Source organism: Aspergillus stella-maris (genome assembly GCF_047715825.1).
Source record: "Aspergillus stella-maris strain CBS 113639 unplaced genomic scaffold BDV14scaffold_34, whole genome shotgun sequence".
NCBI lineage: Eukaryota > Fungi > Ascomycota > Eurotiomycetes > Eurotiales > Aspergillaceae > Aspergillus > Aspergillus stella-maris.
The window spans coordinates 183,688-207,356 of record NW_027396828.1 but is presented as its reverse complement, the minus strand read 5'-3'; the positions used below and the strand labels follow the sequence as shown (position 1 = coordinate 207,356).

The window sequence follows — 23,669 nt, the reverse complement described above, 5'->3', positions numbered from 1 at the left end:
GGCTGTACCCTAGCTACCCTTTTGACCAGCCCATCATGGCCAGCTCTTATGAGGCGATGGAAATGGCCAGAACGTTCGTCACTTTGCTTCGGTCCTTACTCTGTAGATGACTCCTGTCCACAAAGGTACGGCTATGTGGAGCTCTCTACAGTTCTGCCCCGTAGGTTCTGCAAAGGGATTCTTCGTCTGCTTTATATGTCAAAGTCCCTATGTTTCCCGGTAAGGTGCCGATCAAAGCTGTGGCCTTACAAGCGTCAACCATTCGACAACGCAACCGGCCATGGGTATTGATCAGGCATCCACAATCCCCGGCGTTTCCTGGACGCTGGCAAGTATTTCTATTGCCCTGGTCGGGCTCAGGGTTTTTATAAGAGTGTTCCTGACGAGGCGACGTGGTTGGGACGACTTTTTCATTGTTTTCGCTTTGATACGTCTGGAGCCATATTCAACCGAAAAGGACGAGAGGAATAACAGCCACAGGTCAATGCGATCATTTGTTCAGCTCTTGCCCATGTCGGCGTTTCATACGACCTAGGCAAGCACTTGACTGCCATTTCCAATCCCAGCAACCGAGCAAACGCAGTCAAGTATACGGTGATCGCTCCAAACTTTTGCGTCGTTAGTACAACCACCGGGAAGATCAGTGTCGCGATCTTCCTCCTGCGCCTCATGGGACAGACGGCAAAGCTCTGGCGAAGGTGGTTCTTGGAACATCCTAGCAATCATAGTGATCATCGGGTTCTGTCGTCCGATTAAAAAACTTTGGATCCCAGACACCCCGGGCACTTGCCTTTCGCTTCAGCTGCAGTTGATCGGAGGCACTTCGCAGGCGGCGTTCAATGCGTTTGCTGATTTGGCGTTGGCCTTTTTCCCTGTCATTATTTTTAGAAAGGTACAGATGCATCGGTGGAAGAAGATTGGTGTCGTTGCAATTCTGGGAGCAGAAATATTGTATGCTGGTTAACCCGTTGCGCATGACATACAGATATGCTTATAACTCAGTGCGGCGGCGGCGACGTTTGTCAAGTGTATCTTGCTAAAGATCCTCCCTGAGCATGTGGACATAACGTGTTTGTCTCAATCCCAGGGCATCGAGTGAACTCCGGCTGACGACGACGAACAGGGTTCTGGGCCCCAATAACGACATGGTACTCGTAAGTCCACGAAATCATCGGCCGTTTGTCCGTTTTTGACTTTGACGTACCTAAACTGACGGTGGCAGACTTGAGGTATAACTTTACTTAGCCTTATTACCCCGCTGTCATAGGTCTAATGGTGTACCAGATGTACGTGATAATAATCTGCGCCACACTCCCAACCCTCCCACAATGCTACAACGCCATCCGCAACAAACGCTCCACATCCTACAACAGCGCCCTGTCCGCCGGACCCCAGTCAGGCAGTTTCGAGCAGCATTAACACACGCCCATTCGCCTGAAGCGGATGCTAGACGCGAGTCTGTTTGAGACACAAGAAGAAGGTGAGCGCAATGGCAACCAGGAGAGCATACTCGTCCATAAGCAAGCATGCTTGAACAGGAACATCAAAAAGACTACGGAAGTCCATATCGTCGACGAGAGTCTCGAATTAGCTGCGCAGGAGAATGACAACCCAAAGTACTTCCCCTGACCGAATCCGTTCCGCAGATCGGAATTCAAATGTGAGGACGGAGGGAGAGGGTCAGCGAGGTAGACTTCATGCTCGTGCTATGTTCCGCCGTTATGCGAGTCAGAATTTTGAATCTGCAGACACAGCCACGCTGAGGTCGTCAGGCCATTCCCGACGTCTCCTATGCCAAGCCATCCACCGTTCACAAAAAACACCATTAGCAACGGCGATGATCATTAAACAAGCACAACACAACATCTAGCCCGCTACCTGCGCTCAAGCCCAATCAGCTCTCGGCCCCGGATTCAAAGATGTTTTTCTCGCAGTCCACTAAAGCCCGTAATAACACCAGCTGCGAATCAAACCTGCTAATATATTGACGTCTGGCGCAGGACGCCCGATGGAGGCTGCGCTATGCAACGCAACGGTGCAATGAATACCCGCCGGACGGCATTCAATCCACTACGCCACAAGGGACCAGAAGAGGTTACGCACCAGAGGGTAAAAAGGGCAGTCTGGTAGTTGTGCAATAGGTATCTGTAGATAAGTTCCATACCGGAACGTACATTTCATCTTTCGGATCGTTTACCTGGGGAGTCAGAACAAACAGTTGAAACCCTTTCGTGGTGCGTAATTTGCTGATTTGTGTTGGAAAGCATAGATAGGGATTGGGACTCTACCTACCTAGGTGTTTTGGTCGAGCGTTACAGTAGTTGAAGGTGGATAATGACGTCGAGGTACATGAACATTCTTCAACTAGGCGTGGTCGTCTGAAATCGTTCTATGTTGTGTGGGTTATGGATCAACGGGTTCGAGAAATAGGTTAATAGGAGGTGTAAAGTCCTCGTCCCTCTTTGATGACACCCGGTATCTATGATTTTGGCCCGATCCTCGCGATAGTCTACAATTCAGAGGCTTTATCTTGTGTATCGGCTTTTATCGGATTGATCAGACAGTGCAGATGAGGAAACGCATCATTTAATCCCACCAGACAAACCGGGGAAATACAGAGCCATAGTACTGCCGGTCAATTTTCAAGTGTGCGAATCCTTCATTTACGGGAAGGTGGACTTCCCATTCAATCCATGTAACCATCCCTTGACCTGGAACCTGTTCTCCCAGACCAAGCCCACGAGTAGTCATAAGAAACTAGAATTAACCAGCTATATCAACGGCTGGACGAACTAGAACACTCCGACGAAAAGCGAATTAGGACTACCAAATTCTCATTGAGACCGATGAAACAGCCCAGCAAAGTACGAAGCAAGAACCCCCGTCAGCAAGAAACAGATGGCAAAGTTCCGCGCCGCAGCAATCCCAACTTTCACCATGTTCTTATCATACCGCCTATTCGTCGTCTCAAGCGTATTCCCAGCAGGAAACGGCTCGTCTGGTATAGGCTTCCCCAGAAACCTACAGCCCCATTAGCAAGACACGTTAACACACACAAGGAGCTGAGTAGAAAAGACTAACCTGCAAAGTGGCTCCCATCCATCCTGGACCGTCCAAACAAGCAACCGTCCGGGCTCATCAGCCAACGCCCCCTTAATCGTCGCAGAATGCTGCCGATAAACCCACTTCCCATTCCTTTCCAAATCCCCATAAAAATGCATATTGAAGCAGTGAATCGTATATTGCACAGCCCAATACATATCCGCCTGAAACCAGGGTAGAACATTATACCAGAACCCCCTTGCATGAGGCAATATCAGCGCAGTGATACTCTCATACCAGGAGTCTACATCGCGGTGGTTAAGTATGACCTTTGCCTCAGGATACGCGTCTATCAACTCCGTCGCGAAGATCGAGCAAGGTTGATCTGTAACGGCTTCGGAGTGACCTAGGATGTTGTCAAAGTCGGCGCGGGTTATGTGTGGATCACCCTTGTGCGATGTACCGACGCACCCGTATTTCCGGCGGCCGAGTAGTGCCCACTCTTTCCAGTGCATGGGGTGGGATTCGGTCATGTCGAAGCCGTGGTAGACGTGGTCGTAGCCTAGAATTTGGAGGGCGCGGCGCAGTGACTCCGTTCCTGAGCGGGACATGCCCAGGGCCAGGACCTGCATGGGTTTTGTGCGGGGGCGGGGAGGTTGTGGGGGGATGGCGTAGAGCCATTTCTCCAGATATGAGGGGGCTGTTTGGCTGGGCATTCTGGCAGCTCCGCTCGCGGGTTGGTGTGTCTCTGCGTTGCCTTGGAGTCGAGATCGAAGGAAACTGGAGGCGGAACTGGGTGTTCCTGGGATGCACCCGAGAGTCAGATCGATCTGAGCCGGTGGTGTACTGCGGGGTCGAGATAGATGAGTAATACGTGGGCTGGCTAGCTGTTTAGGGTGTTATCCTGCGCTAGCCTCTGTTTATCAATTTGATCTACGCAGTGGTGTAGACTATTAAGGGCGCGGCCACTCTGGGGCCTAGGCTCCATAGCCATGGGTCGATGATCGCGATCCAAGGATGGTCTCACTCTCCAGGACCCAGTATAAACCGCTACGCTCATGCTATATCAGCCGCATATATAGATTCGTTTGGGGGGCTAGAGAACATGATTGTCGTGCTAGAACCAAGTAAGATCGCCTAGCATCTGTTCGGGCTTGGGAAGCAGACCCCCTGTGCCCAGAGGAAACCCCGACCTCTTCCGTTTTAAGCTAGCACAGCTCTTCAAATGTTGCATCTACCAGCAGAACTCCAGCTATTAATCACTCGACAGCACCGTCCACAACTTGTACTCCTTGCTCAGCACCCTTACAAAACCGATGACTTGCATGTAACCTCGTTCTCTCAGAATCTAGACATGGGATCCGATTCCTGGTGATTAGATCGAGGTAAGGGTGGACGAGGAACTGTCGGGCAATTCCGCGGAACAGACCCCAGAATACTGGGGGTACCGAACTTTATTACGATGTCGTCTACCCACGACCGCCGGTCCTGCTGGGGGGAATGGTACCGTCTGGGCTTGCGATACCGAAGATTCAAATCCGGGGATTGCGTTGCTTCTCGTAACTACACCTCGTCTGGCTCGCCTGAATGCCTAGCTCCCTGGGGACGGTGACTGGGTGTAGCGTGTTATAGAGTGGACTATTTACAGGTAATTCGTTCGTAATAATGACATGCTTCCACTCCAGCGCGTGGGTTATATACATGCAACGGCACGATGACCCACTTCGAGGGTGGTGCAGAGCGTATCACCCATTCGAAATTCATCTTCCTGGGCTTATCGGCGCTGTGCCGGATTGTCACAGACGAACCCTATGGTAACGAGGATAAAGATATGGGGGGGGAAAGCTATCACAAGGCCATTGTCCCTTTCAGCAAGTCACATCGCGATCAAGTCCTGCAAGGACTTGACAATCCTCGAGCACCTCCTATTCAATCTTCTTAGTTTGGCGAATCATAAACACAAGGGTTAATCTGCTGGGAGATACATGGTGAGCTACCGAACCTGTTACTCTCCTCTGATCCATGTCATGGTACATATCAATTTTCCTTGACTTGCTACAATGCTTCCTTGGTGGGCCTACGTGCCCTCCACTCTCGCATCCCGATCCGTGGATCTAGATGGATCAAATTTTTACCAATGGGATTATACCAATTCCTATGAGACCTTCCGAATAGAACCTAGTCATCCGGACAGCGGTGCTTGCTGGGAGATCTCGGCAGCTCCCTGATTTTTGTTATTTACCACACTGTCAGGTAGTTCGCTCAATGCCGGTGACTACACAGCTGTACTATGCGACCCGCCAAAGAAAAACCAGTAATCATCAAATTCCTTGACTACAACTCTCGAATATTAGGGAATTCTCCGATTCCGTCGTTGACGAAGTTCGGTTGAGTTCAACTCTGCGGCACCCAAGTCGCGATGTCCCGATGTGAATCTGTGTCCAACGTCAAGGTCCCGTCTCAACCTACCATCACGATGCGCAACCAACTTCCACTCGAACTTCTCATCCAGATCGCCGGATACCTTGAGGCGGAAAACGTATCACTGCGACAATACGCGCTGGTGTGTCGGGCTTGGCAAGTTGCCTTTGAGAGTTTCATCTATAAATTCGTGACCATGCACAGCGACAAGGTGTCAGAGCTCGAGAGCATCATTTCAAAGTATCAGCGGCGGTCTCACATATCGACCCTTACATGTAAAATTGACGTTCCATATGATCTACGGGATTATAGCGCGAGGCTTCTTGAAGATGCTCGTCAGGGCGAAGCTTATGATCAGGAAAATCTGACGCGAGCAGCGAAGACAAGGCCTTCCAAATCGGAATCGTCAAGTTAATGGATTACCTGAAATGCTGGGGCGAGTTGCTTCGTTTACACCTCGTTTTAGCAATTTCAGGCCGTGAGCAAGCGCTCGAACTAGGCACTGAACGCGACGAGGAACTTCGAGAGTTTGCCGGGCGTCGCAACGGAGACCTCACACCCCGACCCTACCGCGCACGCTTTCTCAATAACGGCAATCACCTCGAACTCCCTACTCTTTCATCTGTACATCAATTAAACTTCGACAACCGTTACGATATCTTCAATCCTGTTCATCGTATCTGGCCGGCTGCGGCACTGCATATCGCCAGTTGTTGCCCTAATTTGCATTCCCTGTTTCTCGATATCGAGGAGTATGTCCGACCAGACCATGTTGATTATATGCAGAAAGGGCGAAAGGGTATGCCCCTTACTCATAATACCAACTCTTACATCAGACGCCTATCTGACCCTCTCTAGCCTTGGGCGAGGGGTTATCCTCTCTTCCTGCAAGCCTTCGGGTTTTCCGCGTCAAGAACCGCCATGACGACGTCTGGCACGGGGGTCAGCCTGGTTCTGATCTCTTTGCAGGTGCGCAAGACATATTCTCGCACAATCTACGTGACCTCAGCATGCGCCTCCAGGAACTCGATATATCTCGCACACAGGCTGCCTTGGAACTTTTCTGTCCCTTGAATACACACAAAATCTCCTCCATTCAACCTATCGGTAACTGGGCCTCTCTCACGGCAGGTACGCACCCTTAACCAGAACCTCAGCTCTCAGATGTAGATATTCCATCTTACTTACCCTGTTTGGGCATCATCAGGCGGATGGCTTCTTGACCCCACAGAGAAGAAGAGGAAGAGAACGAGGTCCCGGATTGGGACAATCAATTCGAAGACGACTACGAATCAATCCGCATAATCAAGGAATCACCGTATCATCGGTCCCAACTCCGGATTGATCTTGCTCACCAGTGCTTTACATCGCTTGGTCTTGCGGCACAACATATGCCGCGCTTACGATCGGCCGCTTTTTATTTCACGGTGCGCCCAGAACTTGCATTGCTGCTTCGTACGGATCCTGTCAGCGCAGCACGAACCCTCACGTGGTAGGGATACTATGAGACTACGGGGGGTTACATGCCTGACGCTGGCGTTGCGCGTGCTTGGGGGTTTGAACTTGGTGACTTGGTGGATGTTGGGAGATCTTTCCCGACGTATAGTGTTGAGTTGAAGGAGTGGCCGCTTGCTTCGAGTTGAACTTGAAGGATGGATCATATCCTGGGTGTTTGTGAGGCTAGGCGCACTTCTCTTGGTCTTTGCAGTGGCGCTGCACCTATCACTGGACATGTCTGTCCTCAATCCTCGTAATCCATGTTCCATGGCCAGCCTTTTATCCTATCAGCTGGATTGATCACATGTATATAAACACCGCGCTGTTCCTGCATACGCAGTTTGTGCAATAACTAATGAAAGCCTTGTGACTTTCATGTTCCCGATTCAAACCATGTTTCCAACTTCTCACTCAGCATGAAGATTCTAACCGCGCATTCCCAGGTATGAAGCCAAACCACCAACCATACTGTCATGATAGAGCCCTTGCTTCACTATACAATGCGTGTCCCCCAACCCTTTCAAAGGATCTAGATGACATCTCGCCAACGGATACGTTGCTTCTTGTATCTCATTCATCACTCACCCAGTACTATCAAACGACCGGGTTTACTTCTGGCCAACTGGAACTGGAAAACTAAGACCCTTCCGCACCAGCGCTGATAGCATATACCACTCGCGCTGCATAATGCTAAATTGGCCTTCATATCCTCAAATGAGGAGCGCAGCCAGAACACCTCTTTGCCGGACTTAGAGATTTATGTCAGAGCGGGGCCGACTACTCGTGAGATAGGGCCTTTACCCAGTCCCAAATTCAGGCGTCCTTTCGGATTATACATGTCTCTACGCGTCGTCCGCGTGGGCGTCCTATAACATACCACTGCGTGCCCTTCCCTTTTAGCACGTCCATATTAACCTGTAAAAGACCTAGAAACATCCGGTCGGTTATTGATTGAAGATTTAATGATACAGCAATAGACGCGATTTGGTTGGCATCCGTTCCGTCCGGTCTTGCTTTGTAACACACATTCTCTGTCAGATCTAGCCAACAGGCAACCTTACCAATACGCGCCATCAATGACGAAATGCAGGAATCGACGAACGAGAATGCTGGCGGGTCGCATCCATAGTCTATCTACCTGCCGCAACCCCTTCTCCAGAAATGATTGCTGAGCAGTGTCACTAACCCATCCATCAGTGTAACTCGGCTCCGGAGAGACCTGGATAGGTAGTTCAGTATGGGTACCTAGGTGGTTTGGTACGCCCGCAGTGAGCTTCGGCCCGTTCCGCTAGGGATGGTAAGGAGGGCCGGGGGCCCGTTCACGGGACACCCCACGGCTGCAAGTACGATATGGGGGTAATTCCTTTGCTGGCATTTACTCTTGCTTTTCCTAACTCTGCATACGATGTTCGCGTGGAAGTGGTGACGATGAGGGAACCTGGGGAAGGTACGCCAGAGAGGCTTTGCGAAATGCAACATGTAGATTCAGACAAAAAAACCACTAATTGCCTCGCCTGGTTAATACAGTATAGCGCAGATAACAAATGTCCACCTTGGGCCGCCAAGTAACCAGCATACCGAATGAACGCTGCACGTATGGTAGCGCATACACAGGCCTGTAAATCCACGAAAACGACAGAAATCCTCCCAGTCAGAGTCAGTTCCCAGCCATGCAGTAACAATAGCAATAACAGTAATTAAAGGAAGCTAAGGGCATTCAACAATTTCATCAATCAATCAATTAGCCACGGCCAACCCAAGCCGATCCAACCAGTCAATAACGAGGTCGGTCAAACTTCACGACCCCCTCCTGGACCTGGACGCGCTGGCCCGGATGAATTTCTCGAATGACCATGGCGTCATTGATGCCAAAGCCGACTACTCTTCCCCCGTTCCTATCAATAACGACGGCGGAGGCGCCCTTGAAGGACATGATCAATCGCGTCTGGGGATCGAATGTGTGCTGATGGATTTCTTCAAATTCGCCTGAGAGGGCCAGTGCGCCCAGTGGCCTGTCCAGTGGTCTGTCCATAGTGTGGGATTAGAGGGTTTGTCACGAGAAATTGGTCTTAGCGAGTGTCGGGTGTTTGAGTGATGTGAGGGTATGGGTGGATAGCTTCTAAGTGTAAACTGTCAACCAACGAACCTGACAAACGCAGATGGGAAGATAGTTACCTTTGTGAGATGCAGGAAAGAGCCAAAGCGCAGACGGAAAACACAACCAGGGAATCAAGGTAATGCTTGCCCGGGGTCAGTCGTACTTTTAAGGGCACCATCTCCATCACGTGAGACAGCCTAGGCCCAGCTATCAGGCTACCATCGCAGAGGTCCGGGGAGACGGATTGGTTGACAATAGGTTCTCAACTTGCGTCTTCATCTGCGGCGCAGACGTGGTGCATGCGTTCTGCAGCTTGCATACTAGGGCGCCAACGGGGCGTGCGATGGGGCGCATGGGACGGCTCGGGATCACACCCTTGGTATCCAATCGGAGCGCCCTATCCAAGCAATGGGACGACCCGCGAGATTGTTTTTAGGTCTACCGTGGGACCTTCGGCACTGTTCAAAGTCTCTCTGATCGATTCAGCCGATGGTAGATAAGTCGCATTTCCCCAAGATGCCTCCACCAAGACATCGCCGTCAGCACATGCCCTCCAGTGTGTTTTCTTTCACCCCACGAGCAGGGATCTGACATCTGAACAAAGAACATGCATGAGGCTTATGCATGGCCCTTACCAATCGGCTCAACCCGCGGGAGGCCGAACTCGAGCGCGCCGCTTATCGTACTTTGGCGCGGGGTAAGCAGAGTGATGATCGAGCGATGTAATGGTATAATAGGCAGGAGGCCGAGACGCAATTTTGGGTCCCGCTTCTGATGCAAGCCACTTAATTTGATGCGCAATATACGTAAAATGGAGAATGCTGTTTAGCCTGAAGCTAGCCGGGGTACGTTGGAGACGCGGGTGGTAGGTAGTGGGCCACCTCACAAAGTTGCATCTGAAGAACTGAGGAAAGGAGATCCAGTTCGGTAAGGTGCAATACTAGTGGTAGTCTCATCGGGCCAGATGCGCATTGTCAAAGAAAGCATGCTTCTCAGCGGGGATCTCGCGTGTGACGACTTGACAAACGATGCAGAGTGTTGAAAGGGGGATGCGTAGGGTCACTAGGGTGTGTGATAGCTAAGCGCCGACTTTTAGCTCCTGCTTTTGTTATTGGGTCAGCCCCGCGTCTTTCATTTAGCACCCGCGAGCTTGCAGGGTACGAGCTGCAGTGTGATTAATTCGGTATGCCTCTTTGGCGTTGCCGGTGCATACTCGTAAGGTAAGGTGAGATCTCTTTACCCGAATCAGGCCCATACAGGCCGATAGCGTATCCAAAGGCAATTCTCAATAGACGATCTAGTTGTGATAGCGAATAACCCTTTGTTGCAACCGAAATGCTCGCTTCGAAGATATCAGCACCGGTGTTATCCGTGCTTGACGGTTAGGCAACCATCGGCCGGTGGATGTTTTGGAAAGGATGATGGTCTTTATGTATGATCGTTCCTAGGCTATCGTTCCTTTTTTAGGTGTACTTTTGCACGCGATTACTCTCCATCACATGGAAAGCACCAGTCTGCTGGCGAAAGGAATATTTCGGCCCATCTTCGTACCTGCTTAATGTGGAAGGACTTTCCTTCATTTGCTGTCTACCTACGCTTCCGCAGTCTGACGAAACAGTGGGCTAGATACACTCAATATGCCCAAACTAACCTGGGCCAGGCGGCCACTACTCAAATTGAACAGTGCATCCTTCATATCCATACGGCACGGGCTTCAAGTCCTCCAATCCAACCCCCCAAGCTCTGGCAACGCGCTAGTCAGGCCTATACCCCTCTGTAACAGAATCCTCGCCCGACCAGTGAACCGTACGTTTCCCACCCCAAGTACGTATATGCAAGAGGATATTCGGAGCAGTTGTGATGTAGTACGTTACTGATTCGAGGCGCGGCATCCGTTGCGCTGCATATCTGGATGATATGAACGCTCGGTGACAAATTTCCGTGTTCAGAATCGAACGGCGGTACGGGATCGCTTCGAGGTCGCACGGGTTGAGGCCTTCCCAGTCCCCGACGTCGTTTATGGCGAGTTCCTCCTCTGTCGGGGTTAACAGCCAGTTGCCTGGTTCTGTTAGAGAGACTCGTGGTGGTGAAATGTTGAATGCCGGGTTCTGTAAAGAACCTGTGTGTGGTTATACATACCGTTTGGTAGGAAATTGAGGCACAGTATTTCCAGGATTTTCAGATTCGGCCAATCGAAAACTGGAAGGGATAAAGGGTTCGCGTCATCGGCGAGAGGACAGAGAAACTCGCGCGAAAGAGTGACATTCTCTAATTTAAGCTCTTCGAGGCGCGTGCTGATCCCCCGGAGGTTGTTTGAGAAGCTATCATTCCGGCCTCCTAGCAGATCAAGACCAGGGTGACTGTCATGCCATGGTGCCTCATCATAACTATCGTCGTGCATTATTCTGAGAGTGCTAGGCAGGTCCGGCATGTCTTCAGCCAGCGCTGTACGAAGATTGTCAGTTATCATATCAACTATCGTGGGTGGGTTAAAGGCGGAACAAGTCTCTATGGCTTACCAGCCCATCTTTCCTGCATGCATCCCACATGGTCCGGTCGGACATATGCATCCACATCAACAGACAATCAAAATCTGACCATATACTGCCGGTTCCCAGCCGACAGGATGCTTTTGAATTGGGAATGGTGGTCCAGATCACTTCGGACAGTAACCGACTCGTAAATAAGCGGCTCGGAGGCCATTTTCCATGCGCGACAGACCAATGCACACTGTCCTAGTGGAAGGCACTCTGCATCGAGGCACTGCGCAATTTGCGTCAGTGACTCAACTAGAAGCCGAGTGATCATCGCGATTATGGAGAGGTTGCACTCGAGTAACTCCTAAGTCATTGGTATGATCAGTAAGGGAGACCGATTGAATATACTTAGGTAATTCCCACAGCATCCGAGGCAGGTGCTAGATATATCGTTGGTGGCGTTCGAGGCCAGGGGTATGTCCAGTCGCAAACAAACGGTCCTGCCAAGTGCTAGGTACTGCACTAGCACCTATCAAGCAGGTCGTGAAGTGATCCATATTTTTGTTCCGTCCAGATGATGTGAGTACATCCGCTCGGCAAGCGTAGATCAATCGAGGGCCACGATTCTGCAAGGGGCTGAGGAGAATCCGACTTGAATATGGTGAAATAAGCGGGATCTCAGGTAAATTCACAGCGCCGCAAATGACAGCATTTTGGGGAAGGTGCGTAAATGAACCGGGTTGGTCACGCTTGCCGACTTTGGGTGCCGATGAGCCAGCCCTAGCGACTGGCCTGTATTGCAATACATTGTATGTAGACTATGTAAACTGAATGTAGATTGTCTTGGATCTCTTGAAGTATCTAGTATTTGTACAGTATCCTCCTGACAAAGAGGTAGGGTATACTGGATGTCCACTGCCTCACCCATAGTCCCTCTGCAACCTCGAACCATCTATACACCCTCCTTTCGATCCCCAACCTCACCAGCCTCGCCAACTTCCGCAACCCTCCCAGCACCACCCTCATCCTCCTTCCCTCTGCGCGCTATGACACTAACCCACCCCATCCCCCCCGCCGCCAAAACCGCCGCCCCCGCCGCAGCAGCAGCAACAACAAGCACCCTCCCAACAGCCCCATTATAAGCCCTCAACACCCCCCTCAGCAGCTCCTCATCACTCCCAACAACACTCCTAACCGCACCCGCACCAGCAGCCTCCAGTGTCCGCGCATCAACACCTGGCGCATACCTGCCCAACTCACTGCTCAAACCAGAACTAAAAACAACCTGACAAACCGCCAAAAACACCGCACCGCCTAGATTCTGCGAGAGGACAACGAGGCCCGTTGCAATGGAATGCTGAGAGCGCGACGCGACTGTTTGTACGGCGAGCAGCGGCATCTGTACGCCCATGCCGCGGCCTATACCGCTGATTATTTGGTAGCCTATCCAGTTGCGGCTTGCTGTGGTGGGTGTTAGTGTTGTGAGGAGGGCTGAACCGATTGTTACGATTGTGCCACTTAGGAGGGCGAAGGGGAGGTAGTAGCCTATTTTTGTTACTGCGGAAAGACAACACGTTAGTCATGGTCTCAAAATATATGGACGGGGGTAGAGAGGGAACATACCGAGAACTCCACAGATACCAGCAAAAAGCATAGTCGGGACAATCGTTGGTAACAGGTCAACACCACTCATCGTCGGACTCGCGCCCCGCACAGCCTGGAAGTACATAGGTAGATAGTAGGTAGCGCACATCATGCTCCCGAAGAGGAAAGCATAGTTTGCGCAGGAGGCCCAGATGATTCGCTGTCGGACAAGAGAGAGCGGAATCATTGCTTGGTCTCCAACGCGGTATTCCCAGATGATAAAAACGAGGAATGTTACTCCGCAGCCAACAAAGAGGCCGATTATGGTTGAGGAGTTCCAGGGGTGGCTTGTGCCGCCCCAGTTCAAGGCGAAAAGGAGTTGCATTACGGTTCCTGCGAAGAGGGCGAAGCCGGGTATGTCGAGAGAGATCAAGGCTGTACAGAGGGAGAGTGACTTTTGTTGCGTGGTGCGGGCTTCGGGGATTGGGACGAGGATTAGACCTGGGTAGATTAGGGCTGCGCAGGGGAGGTTTATGTAGAAGCCTATCATTGAAATATTCTGTCAGCTTCCAGGTTTGAACAAAACGTGAGATATATGTGGGACTAAGAGGGTGAACTGGGACGACGTACACCACCGCCACGAAGCGTGCTGCGTTAGGGCACCACCAATTAACGGCCCCGAGAGCAGGCCGAGCTGGGATAGACCCATAAGTATCCCCGTCAGAGCTACCAATTGTTAGCTATTTCTCGTTTGCAGCGTCGCTTTGGACAGAAAGACCAACCATCACGCCGCGCAGGTGGAACACAAGCATTAAGTATCGTAAACGCCCCGTTCATGAGCCCCGATGAGCCGATGCCGGCAAGGGCGCGTCCGACGATGAGCATATTCGATGATTGAGCAGCACCGCAGATAGCAGAGCCGAGTTCGAAGATGGTGAAAAATGTGATGAATGTCCACTGCGCTTGTCGGTTAGGTTCCTCTCTGGAGTTGTTCGGATGACTGAGCTCACCTTGCTGTTGAAGTGGGTATACATCTTGCCGCTCAGAGGTTGGACGGCGCAGCTGCCACAGTATTTGTCAAATTTCATATGCTTAATAAGTGGGGTTATATTGGAATTGCTCACTTTGCAACAAGGTATGCCGTTCCGTACCAGCCGACGTCGTTGAGGGAGTGGAAATCACTTGTTATCCGGGGGATTGCCTATGAAGCCGTTCTCGGTTACGAAGTGTACAGATACTGCTGCGGAGTCTGCCATTCTTACAGTAGACACTATGGAAGTGTCAAGAAGCATGAGATATACCACGAGGACACAGCAACTCAAGGTCGAGACCAGGTTCAACCCAGCAATATAGTTTCGCTCATCGTTTGTCTGCTCGACGGTGTCGCTAGGCTTTTTGCCATTTTCAGAAGGCGATCTGGAGTCCGTGATGTTGTTTTGGGAGTCCAGAGATTTGTCCAGAGATCCTGTTTGCTGCATTGTTGAGCTGTGTTTTTCAAACACCGATGAGCTTTGGGCCAAGAATCCGAGGAGCGTAAATTTATATATTCAGACCCCGATCGGAGCCTCAAGAACAAGCAACCTCCGACTCAGAGTCTCCCTAAGTCACTCATCAGAGTCCGAAGACCATTATTCTTCAGCACCGGAACTAGAAAACGAAATGGCATTGTTTACCCAATGAATTGTGCTCTACAAAGCCATCGGAGCCAGGAGCTGAGGAAAAATCGGAGTCGGAGTAAGAGTGGCGATCCGACTCCGGATGGGGCCAGGCCAGGCTTCCTTCTTCCCAATCTTACGATCGGAGTCACTTTCATCTTCCTACTCCTCTTTCCTTCTTCCAAAATAAGTGCTCATATCTAGAGATTATCTGAGATTATGTCGGATAGCAAGAAACCGCCCATCCGCGCCTGTACCAACTGTGTGCGCGCAAAGGCCAAGTGCTCCCCGAGGCTGTTGAAGAAATGCGACAGGTGAGCACACCGATGCTAGCCATTCAGTACAATGTCTAATGAAGCAGATGTCTTCGAATGAACAAAGAATGCCATGCATCACCGCCTGTTCGGAAGCGCCGCGCGACCAAGGTCAGCAAGAGCAGCCAGGTGCAGAAGCTGGAGGAGCGCGTCGATGGCCTCGTGGTCATGCTACAAGCTGCGACGAATACGAATACGAAGTCTACCTCCAATAGCACGTCTATCAGAACACCAGAGTCCACGAACACATTCAATTCCCACCATACAGGTTTATCGACTGCTCAGGATACAGCAGGCACAACCGAGGCCGCCGCTCCTTCCCCGTTCATTCCACCATCAGCTGCCCAAGTCGACCCGGCGGAAGCAGAGGTAGCGTTGGATCGATTCCGTAATGTCTTTCTTCCGAATCTACCGTTCATGACCTTGTCGTCATCTGTAAAGGCGCAGGAACTCCGTCGCGATAGTCCACTGCTCTGGCTGAGTATCATATCTGTCTCATTGCCACATCCATCGCTACAGTCTGCGCTTTCGGATGAGGCAAGGGCAATCTTTGCGCGGGAAGGCTACATCGTGGGTACGCGCAGCATAGACTTCCTCTGGGCGCTGCTGGTCTATGTGACTTGGTATGTGAGATATGGATGAACTCGATCGGGAGCGATCCCACTAAACTTTAAATAGGGATAGATTCCACACGTGGGCAAAGTGCCCATCGCTCAGCCTAGTCCATCTCGCGGCCGCAGTCATGTATGATCTAGCGCTTGATAAGCCTCTTTCCTACGACGCGGGACTTGGCTTGATGTACGATGTCAAAGGGATGAAGAGGGCGCCGATGCCCCCGCGCGCACCAGGATTAGAAGAGAAACGCGCTGTTCTTGGGTGTTTCCTTGTCAGCACGGTGTATGTTTGCCTCTATCCTACTCCTGCGTACGCGATATACTTGCTAACAACCGATGCAGACGCTCAATGCACGGAAAGGGCGAGAGTCTCAAGTGGACGTCTATCTTCGACCAGTACGTTCGAGATATTGAAGAAGCGCAGAAATTTCCATCGGACTCTGTCCTCGTGCAACTTGTGAAATTGCGCCTCGTTACTGAGACCGCAACAGAGTATTTCGCCTCATGTGCTACCAGTTCCAGTGCCACTGGTCGCGGCGCGGGTTCCGGACTAGATGCAACAGCAATGCTAAAATCATTAGAAGGTCAGTTGCGCGCTGTCAGAACCCAAATCCCGCCATATCTTCTAGAAAACAAAACGATCGCTATGGAACTCCTCTACACCGACGCAACGATCCACCAGATCGGGTTCAACGCGGCAGATGCTCCTTTCTCCATCCAGTCAACCCACCGTTTCACATGCATCTACAGCTGCCTCCAAGCGGTCAAATCATGGGTTGAGACATTCCTCTCCCTTCCTCCAGGAAGCTACATTGGCCTGTCAACACTAAATCACAACGAAATGATGCGGTGCCTGATGAACATCTGCCGATTAGCGATCTGCGACCACCCAGAGTGGGACGGAACGCTACTGCACGAAAACATTAATGTCTCGGTGGCGTTAGAAGAAACGAGCAAGCGTTTCGCACAGGCAAGGGGGGCAGCGGGAATGGAAAGCGGAGATATGAGCGTTGACATGCACGCGCTTATATCTCAGAGGACGCTGGGTATGAAGAGTTTTTGGGACTCGTTGACGATGCCGACACCGGAGTCCACTGAGGAGATGGGTCTGGGGACTGCGGGATGGATGAGCTTTGTGGATGAGCTGGGGAATTTCTCCGAGGAATTTCTGGGGTTGTGGGACTTTGCCTGACCCCAGACTATGAGACATTTCTCCGGATTCCAGATATATCTCCAGCCTAGGTACAGAGCATGGGGCTTAGAGGACCACGTCACTGCCGAGCGCCCTCGACTCGAGGCCAAGATCGGATATCCTCCGATACCGCTTAAAAGGGAAGAGATCGTGGATCTTCAGGACAAAACTTGCAAATCTTCCTGGTTCCGAATTAGACACTCTGGAGGAAAGAGACCTTATTGGCCCTTCTTCCCCCAAAGTCCCCATTTTTGCCTAAATCCCCACAATCTATTGGAGATCGCCATCCCCAGCCAGGCACTTAAAGGCTTGACCCTCCCCCGACTCAACTGCAAATTCTTCTCCAACCTCAATTTCCCAGAGGAGACACTCGCAGTCTGCACCCAAGCTCCAGACCAGGCCTGCATCCCCGAACCCTGCCGCCAATATGAAGTACACCACCGCCCTCCTCCCCCTCGCCGCCGGCACGCTCGCAGCAAGCGGCGCAGGCCCCCGCCCCAACGCAACATTCCAAACCTTCCAACCAGGCTTCAGCGAAATCATCTCCGCCACATCCAAGATCGAGCTCCTACACGAAAACACCACATACCCCTTTGCGCACGAAGCACCCGTCTACATCCCCAGCACAGGCGACCTGTTCCTAGTAGGAAACTACCAAACACCGAAGGGCGGCGCGCCTATTCAAATCTCGCGCATGTTCAAGAACAACGCCACGTCCAGCACCGGAAACGGACAATACACCTACGGCCGCGAAATCATCCACCCGGATGTCCCCATGGCGAACGGCGGAATTAATTACAAGGACGGCATCCTCTTCTGCGCACAGGGGACATTCGCACAGAAGTCCGCGCTTATCTGGATGAATGTCACTGCGCCGTATAATACCAAAGTTTTACTGGATAATTTCCACGGGCGCCGCTTTAACAGCCTCAACGACCTCTTCATCCACTCTGATGGGTCTATCTGGTTCACAGACCCGACCTACGGCTACGATCAGGGCTTTTCGCCTGAGCCGGAACTCCCGAACCAGGTCTACCGCTTTGATCCTGAGACTGGTGACGTCCGTGTTGTTGCTGATAAGATCGGCCAACCGAATGGGATTGCGATCAGCCCAGATGAGAAGATAGTTTATGTTACTGATACCGATGCGACGTGGGGGAATGGGAACATGTCTAGACGGCGCGGTGCGACTATGTAAGTCATTTTAACGCCCTCCAGATTCTTTCTTCAATCCATAACGTACTAATTGGTGATCAGCTACGCCTACGACATAGTCGAATACTCTGGGGCCCCCTTCCTCACAAACCGGCGCGTCTTCGCCTACGACGAGTCCGGTATCCCAGACGGCGTGAAAATCGACACAGAAGGGAACGTCTACGCCGGTTGCGGTGACGGCGTGCATATCTGGTCTCCCGCCGGTGTACTCCTCGGCAAGATCTATCTGAACAGTACATCTGCGAACCTGGCGTTTGCGGAGAAGGGCGAGTTGTTTGTGCTTAATGAGTATAGACTTTGGAAGGCGACGCTGGATGATGTTGTTGCGGGGGATATTTTGAGGTTCTGACTAAGTGTTTCTGGGAGTGTTGGGTTGGGGTTTTTGGGATTGATGTATATATGGAGAGTTCGTGAGTGAGGAGAGAGGGGGATTGTATATATGAATGATTCAGATGATGTATAGATGATATGACAATGCAATGATTACGAAGAGTTGCAGTATTCTAGTTGTGTTTAACCGCGACAATCTTGACTTGTGATATAGAAGGGTCGCTGGATAGCTTATGAATCAACGATAGTTGTAGAAGTACATGATTACTTGCGAGCAATGGAGTGGTAAGCCATAGCCTGCTAACGACATGAAGCGCAGGCCGACGAGACATGTGGCGACTGCCGGGGCAAGAATGTTTGAGCCCTAAAACAATGCCCCGACCTCCCTGAAAAAGTCCCTCACATACTTAAGAACCCCTAGACGGCGATCTACACTAACATCAGCCAACCCCGCGACGACGAAAGCAAGTGCCAAAAACTTCAAATAACGAAAGAACTTGTCGAGGAGCAGACCTCGTTTCACAGCCTCCCTTTCCTTCTCGAGGGACCAATTCTTTTGGATGCCCGCGCTGTTCTTCACTGCCAACTTCTTGATATCTGTTACCGAGTACGGCGGGCGCATGAAGTTGGTCATCATGAAAAAGAAGGGTGTTGGGCGTGCGATGGTGCGATAGTGCGTGAAAGATCTGAAGCCGTAGTCGCCGTGGTAGGCACCGTGGCCAGAGTCGCCGACACCACCGAAGGGGGCATTTGGGACCATTGCGTGGAGGAGGACGCCGTTAATGCAGACGCCGCCGGAGAGCGTGGAGTTCAGCACTAGATCGAAGCTATTAGCCATGGCTAAGGGGGGAGGGAAAGGACTCACGTTGCTCAGTTTCATTCTGGTCATTGCTGAAGATGTAGATAGCCAGAGGATGAGGGAGGCTTGGAAGTTAATATTTGGAGGTCAAATGGAACACCTGAGGACATACCTGTTAATTGAGTTGATGGCATCCTTTGTCGAGGCAGTGACGACAGGACAAATGGTACCGAACAGTTCCTCAGAAAGTAAAGAGTCATCGAGCTTCACGCCAGTGACAATGGAAGGACCCAGCCTCCTGGTCTTCGCATCAGAAGAACCATCATGCTCGACATTGCCGGTGGTCTTCTCGGCCAACCCCTTGAGCCGCGCATAGTTCTTGTCGTTGACAATATGAGTGAGAGAGCTTGTAGTCCCCTTGTTGAACTCTCCCAACCAGTATCTCATCCGCTCAATCAACTTCCGTTCAATCGACGGATGGGCGAAGACATGGTTGACGGAAAGACAAATCTGCCCAGCATTAAGATACTTAATCCAAGCAATATCCTTCGCCGCAGCCTCAACATCCGCCGAACTTGTCACAATAGCCGGACACTGCCCTCCCAGTTCCAGCACCGTCGGAGTAAGATGTTTCGCAGCCGCAGCAGCAATATGCCTCGCAACAGGCACACTCCCCGTGAAGAAAATATGATCAAACTTCCTCGTCAACAACTTCCCCGTCTCCGCCGCACCACCAGTAACAACCCTCACAGCCTCAGAATCAAGATACTTCGGCACAAGATCAACAAAAAGACCCTGGACATGACTTGTAACCTCGGACGGCTTGAGCAGCACCGCACAACCAGCCGTAATAGCAGCAATAAGAGGCTGTACCAACAAACTGAACGGAAAATTCCACGGCCCAATTATCAGCGCCACACCCAACGGCTCAGGACGAACAGTAGGCCTCAGCATAAAGCGCATCATTCCAGCCGCGGGAGTCTGGTCAGCCGTCCATTTATCGATGTTCTTTAGGTGGTCGAGGATATCGGTCTTTACGTTCGCGATCTCAGTGAATGTTGTTTCGAAGGGGTGCCGGTTCATGTCTTTCATTAGGGCGTCGTGGATAAGAGTCTCGTTGTCGTCGACCATCCACCAGATTTGCTTGAGTTGCCATTTCCGCCAGGCGATTTCTTTGGTTTTGCCGGATTTGAAGGTGGACCGGAGGGTGGTGTAGGTGGCTTCGACGTCGGCGTCGGAGGTGTAGGGGGTCATTTTGAGGGTGGGGTTGGACGGTGGGTTCACGAATAAGGCGATAAAAACTCAAAAGAGGGGAGAGTTGGTCGAGAGACGTCTGATTTAAATTGCTAAACAGAAGCACATGTCTGTAGTGAAGTTGAGGGGCGAGACGCGGCCAGGAGAGTCCGTCGCACAGGCTGAGGAAGGAGCAGACGAACAGGAGGCAGGATCGCCCCTTCCCGGCGAGTCAGAGCCATAACTCTAGATTGTTGATACCAATAGTAAGCTACATAAGCAATATGGGTTGTCGCCGACTCTGTCAGTAGTGTCTATAGTAGTTTCAGGATCTCCGCACCGGACAGCCGATAGCACCGCGGCCCGTCGAGTACCGAGCGTTATCCACATGAAGGCCCTCCACTGTACCCTATTTTGTGGAGTATAATGCTGAATTCGGTCTATTTTTATCAGGAATTGTGTCAAATGTTCATTCGTTGAAGGTTCCTTGAAAAGTCATGAAATATATGTACAAGAATGAGAATATGGATCGCATCGGATCTATCCGAAAGTCCGATGCCACCAGTCCTTCTTCCACGTCCCTCCAAACCGATGATTGACACAAGCATGTTCGCTCCGGAAACTCTCCGCGCCGCTGTGTCGCTGCCCATTGCCCCAGGCATTCACCGGTAGCACGCAGAGACCACCCATTGACTCCCCTTGTTTGGCCTCGCGCGCGTCTACGCAGACAGGTTCGTGGATCTTGTGAAACGGCGCCCAGGTTACTTTGCGTGAGAGTGATCCAGAAGGCGTGAGCAGATCGCCAATCCCTTCGTCGGCTTGGATAGAGGTAGTGATGAGCGGATGTGTCGTTGGCAGGGTACGCGACAGCGCAACAAGAATCGCGTCGGTAAAGACCCCAGGTCCGGTCACCTCGAGAATGGTTTTCTCGTTGTATCGCGGGCCGATAATGGGCCAACTGTGTTTATTATGCTCTCGCGTGTGGGAAAGAACTTTTACGATGACCTCGCGCAGCAGCGGGCTGAAGCGCTGGGGTGCGTAGAAGGTATACTGAATAAATCCGTACGTTCGAATCCAGTGCCAGTCCCGCATCAGCTGTGCAGAGGCATGCGGCTCATCGATTTCAATTCCAACAGCGAGCGAGATGTTCCCTGTCCCAGATTTCAAGTCCGTGAACACAGGTTGTAGTGACGGGCATCGCTTTATCGGTTTGGCGGGGTAGACATCCATATCCGCGTAGTAGCCACCAAAGTACCAGAGGAGGAGGTATCGCAGGAGGTCGGATCGGATGACATCGTAGGGGTATGAGTCGTAGAGCTGTTTTAGTTCAGGGACGGTGGAGAAGACGTTGTTGATAAAGTGGTTGGCCTTTTCATCTGTGACAAGCTGGAGAAGTTAGACTCAACCTCCGTTGATAAACTGGAAACTGACATACTGTATACTGCCACTCATTATTCCTCTCGCTAAACTTTACCGAGTCCGGCGACCGTTCTGCATCGCCTTGACTTCCCAAACGAATCTGCCAGATGCGGTCTTCTGCTGCGCGATCGCCGTCAGCGGATTCCAACGCATACTCTTCAATCTCTTGCAGAGCCTCAGAAACGCGAAGCTCGAACAAGCCGTTGTCGTAGTCATGTTCATAGGGCGAGCGATGTAAATAGTGCGGACGTTCTCCAACATTGTAATCTGGTAGCCATTTACCGTTGACGATGCGATCGTGTCGGGAAACGGGCAGGAAATGATAAATCAGGAACAGGAGAACCACAACGACCAGATAAGACAGCCGTCGGTGTGGAACAGCGGGAGCCACTGGTGTCTGAGCCTTTGGTTTGAACATTTTGAACCATGGAGGGTAGAGTAGCCGCGGTAGCAGTGGACTTTAAGGAAGGCGGATTGCGACAAAGTTGTCAGACAAGTGACAAGAGCGCGAAAGGCGACAGCCGTAACCTGAGAACCATGGGCAGTGCTAGTGAGACAGGCCCGGTCGCGTTTCCAATTCACAGCTCGAAGAGTGGCAGCCATGGGGCCAAATCGTGAAGTAGGGCCGGTGATCCTGAGGCTGTGGGCGATTCACAGTCCCTGAAAAGTGGTGGCAGGCCTATAATCTTGCTTGGTCAGTTCCACTCGTGCTTCGCCTTTGAGTCAGGCCAATTGATTCATCAGCGTAGGGCTCAGTGGAGACTTCAGGCCTCGTGTTGGTCCACTGAGACGTTCCACCACTGCGAATCATGACTCTTTTTTGGGGCGGTTGACGTCGGACAGATTGTGAAGTGCGCCCATTGTTTTGGGTCGCGCATTGTTCTCCCAGGGGCAAGAAATGGAGATGCGAATTTCTGGAACCTTAACTTTGGATTGGAAATGTAGTTAGAAAGGTATTCAGACACAACGTCAACGTTCTGTGGAGGTATAAGTGCTGTTGTGACTAAAAGGACAGGCCACTACCACAAACGGTCATTCGCAGCGCACCAACAGCGACACTCATACAAGGATTGGGCTCTCGGGGTGTCGGGGCCGAGCAAGCGATAATAAGCAGTTAAGATGGTTAAAGCCAATTGCTTGCGGCACAGCATAGCGTCTTGGGCTGAAGAGATGAGTCAAGTTGATCGCTCGTCGACGAGATATATATAATTGCGCATTGCCCTCTCTGCAGCTCTCTTTTCAACACCACAACAAAATGACATCAAGAGTACGATCAATACCTCACATCCTCCCCCTCGCTCCTACTCACAGCAGTCGACGGGGTCCTCAAATACGAGCGACGGCATTCTCAACTAGCGCCATCAGTCTGGATAAATCCTCACCAAGCTCAACCCAAAAAAAAGAGCCAGTCAACCCGGAGGTGCCCCGCTTCAGCTTCGAAGGACTAGGCATCAGCAAAAATGTGAAGATCGTCCTGTACACACTCCTCAGCACATGGGGAGCATTCGAAACATACTTTTACTATCAGGCGTTTATGCGGTGTTGGAGGGCGCGAAGTCAGCTCGATGATATTCAGGATGTCGATTAGTTAGGGTACGTCTTGCATTGAGCCGCGGTTATGTTCTATCGCTGATGAAACGGTAGATGCAGATAGCTGCATACTCCCTCTATCGGCCATATGGGTATTTGTATATTATCACCACTGTGTACTTGGTTCTGACGGAAGGCGCGACTATGTCGAGGTCCGGCTCAAATCCACCGTCTCTACATGTTTCCCGT

The 23,669-nt window shown here is 51.4% G+C and overlaps 10 protein-coding genes across 10 annotated transcripts; 5 read left to right on the top strand and 5 right to left on the bottom strand.

The window, feature by feature from the left end:
* Window positions 1-280: 280 nt before the first annotated feature.
* Window positions 281-1,629, top strand: BDV14DRAFT_190378 (uncharacterized protein; the record flags this gene model as incomplete). The annotated part of the gene is made up of 5 exons (XM_073771327.1): window positions 281-415; window positions 481-643; window positions 699-959; window positions 1,268-1,402; window positions 1,451-1,629. The coding sequence occupies 5 exons, from the start codon at window positions 281-283 to the stop codon at window positions 1,627-1,629; spliced, it is 873 nt and encodes a 290-aa protein (XP_073627249.1).
* Window positions 1,630-2,834: 1,205 nt separating this feature from the next.
* On the bottom strand, window positions 2,835-3,847 carry BDV14DRAFT_209422 (sulfotransferase family protein; the record flags this gene model as incomplete). The annotated part of the gene is made up of 2 exons (XM_073775641.1): window positions 3,082-3,847; window positions 2,835-3,021 (listed from the first exon to the last, which is right to left on the bottom strand). Exons 1-2 carry the CDS (start codon window positions 3,756-3,758, stop codon window positions 2,835-2,837), a joined length of 864 nt encoding a protein of 287 aa, XP_073627248.1. The 5' UTR covers window positions 3,759-3,847.
* A 1,614-nt stretch (window positions 3,848-5,461) lies between these two features.
* Window positions 5,462-6,608, top strand: BDV14DRAFT_201058 (F-box protein; the record flags this gene model as incomplete). Its single annotated transcript, XM_073773659.1, has 3 exons — window positions 5,462-5,703; window positions 5,841-6,262; window positions 6,322-6,608. 3 exons carry the CDS (start codon window positions 5,462-5,464, stop codon window positions 6,606-6,608), a joined length of 951 nt encoding a protein of 316 aa, XP_073627247.1.
* Window positions 6,609-8,399: 1,791 nt separating this feature from the next.
* BDV14DRAFT_175153 (uncharacterized protein) lies at window positions 8,400-9,235 on the bottom strand. Its single transcript, XM_073769017.1, has 2 exons — window positions 9,136-9,235; window positions 8,400-9,079 (listed from the first exon to the last, which is right to left on the bottom strand). Exon 2 carries the CDS (start codon window positions 8,990-8,992, stop codon window positions 8,735-8,737), a length of 258 nt encoding a protein of 85 aa, XP_073627246.1. The 5' UTR covers window positions 8,993-9,079; window positions 9,136-9,235; the 3' UTR covers window positions 8,400-8,734.
* Window positions 9,236-12,487: 3,252 nt separating this feature from the next.
* On the bottom strand, window positions 12,488-14,411 carry BDV14DRAFT_209421 (MDR family MFS transporter; the record flags this gene model as incomplete). The annotated part of the gene is made up of 7 exons (XM_073775640.1): window positions 12,488-13,092; window positions 13,159-13,662; window positions 13,750-13,845; window positions 13,902-14,076; window positions 14,130-14,181; window positions 14,244-14,320; window positions 14,382-14,411. 7 exons carry the CDS (start codon window positions 14,409-14,411, stop codon window positions 12,488-12,490), a joined length of 1,539 nt encoding a protein of 512 aa, XP_073627245.1.
* A 538-nt stretch (window positions 14,412-14,949) lies between these two features.
* On the top strand, window positions 14,950-16,927 carry BDV14DRAFT_78193 (Zn(II)2Cys6 transcription factor domain-containing protein). Its single transcript, XM_073777513.1, has 4 exons — window positions 14,950-15,088; window positions 15,136-15,711; window positions 15,767-15,985; window positions 16,045-16,927. Exons 1-4 carry the CDS (start codon window positions 14,994-14,996, stop codon window positions 16,892-16,894), a joined length of 1,740 nt encoding a protein of 579 aa, XP_073627244.1. The 5' UTR covers window positions 14,950-14,993; the 3' UTR covers window positions 16,895-16,927.
* Window positions 16,928-17,232: 305 nt separating this feature from the next.
* Window positions 17,233-18,656, top strand: BDV14DRAFT_78195 (SMP-30/gluconolactonase/LRE family protein). The gene is made up of 2 exons (XM_073777514.1): window positions 17,233-18,088; window positions 18,152-18,656. Exons 1-2 carry the CDS (start codon window positions 17,322-17,324, stop codon window positions 18,456-18,458), a joined length of 1,074 nt encoding a protein of 357 aa, XP_073627243.1. The 5' UTR covers window positions 17,233-17,321; the 3' UTR covers window positions 18,459-18,656.
* Window positions 18,657-18,803: 147 nt separating this feature from the next.
* Window positions 18,804-20,492, bottom strand: BDV14DRAFT_201054 (aldehyde dehydrogenase family protein; the record flags this gene model as incomplete). Its single annotated transcript, XM_073773658.1, has 3 exons — window positions 18,804-19,255; window positions 19,305-19,363; window positions 19,411-20,492. The coding sequence occupies 3 exons, from the start codon at window positions 20,490-20,492 to the stop codon at window positions 18,804-18,806; spliced, it is 1,593 nt and encodes a 530-aa protein (XP_073627242.1).
* A 519-nt stretch (window positions 20,493-21,011) lies between these two features.
* On the bottom strand, window positions 21,012-22,308 carry BDV14DRAFT_190372 (uncharacterized protein; the record flags this gene model as incomplete). The annotated part of the gene is made up of 2 exons (XM_073771326.1): window positions 21,012-21,857; window positions 21,907-22,308. 2 exons carry the CDS (start codon window positions 22,306-22,308, stop codon window positions 21,012-21,014), a joined length of 1,248 nt encoding a protein of 415 aa, XP_073627241.1.
* A 758-nt stretch (window positions 22,309-23,066) lies between these two features.
* BDV14DRAFT_175148 (uncharacterized protein) lies at window positions 23,067-23,650 on the top strand. The gene is made up of 2 exons (XM_073769016.1): window positions 23,067-23,483; window positions 23,535-23,650. Exon 1 carries the CDS (start codon window positions 23,146-23,148, stop codon window positions 23,476-23,478), a length of 333 nt encoding a protein of 110 aa, XP_073627240.1. The 5' UTR covers window positions 23,067-23,145; the 3' UTR covers window positions 23,479-23,483; window positions 23,535-23,650.
* Window positions 23,651-23,669: the final 19 nt, after the last annotated feature.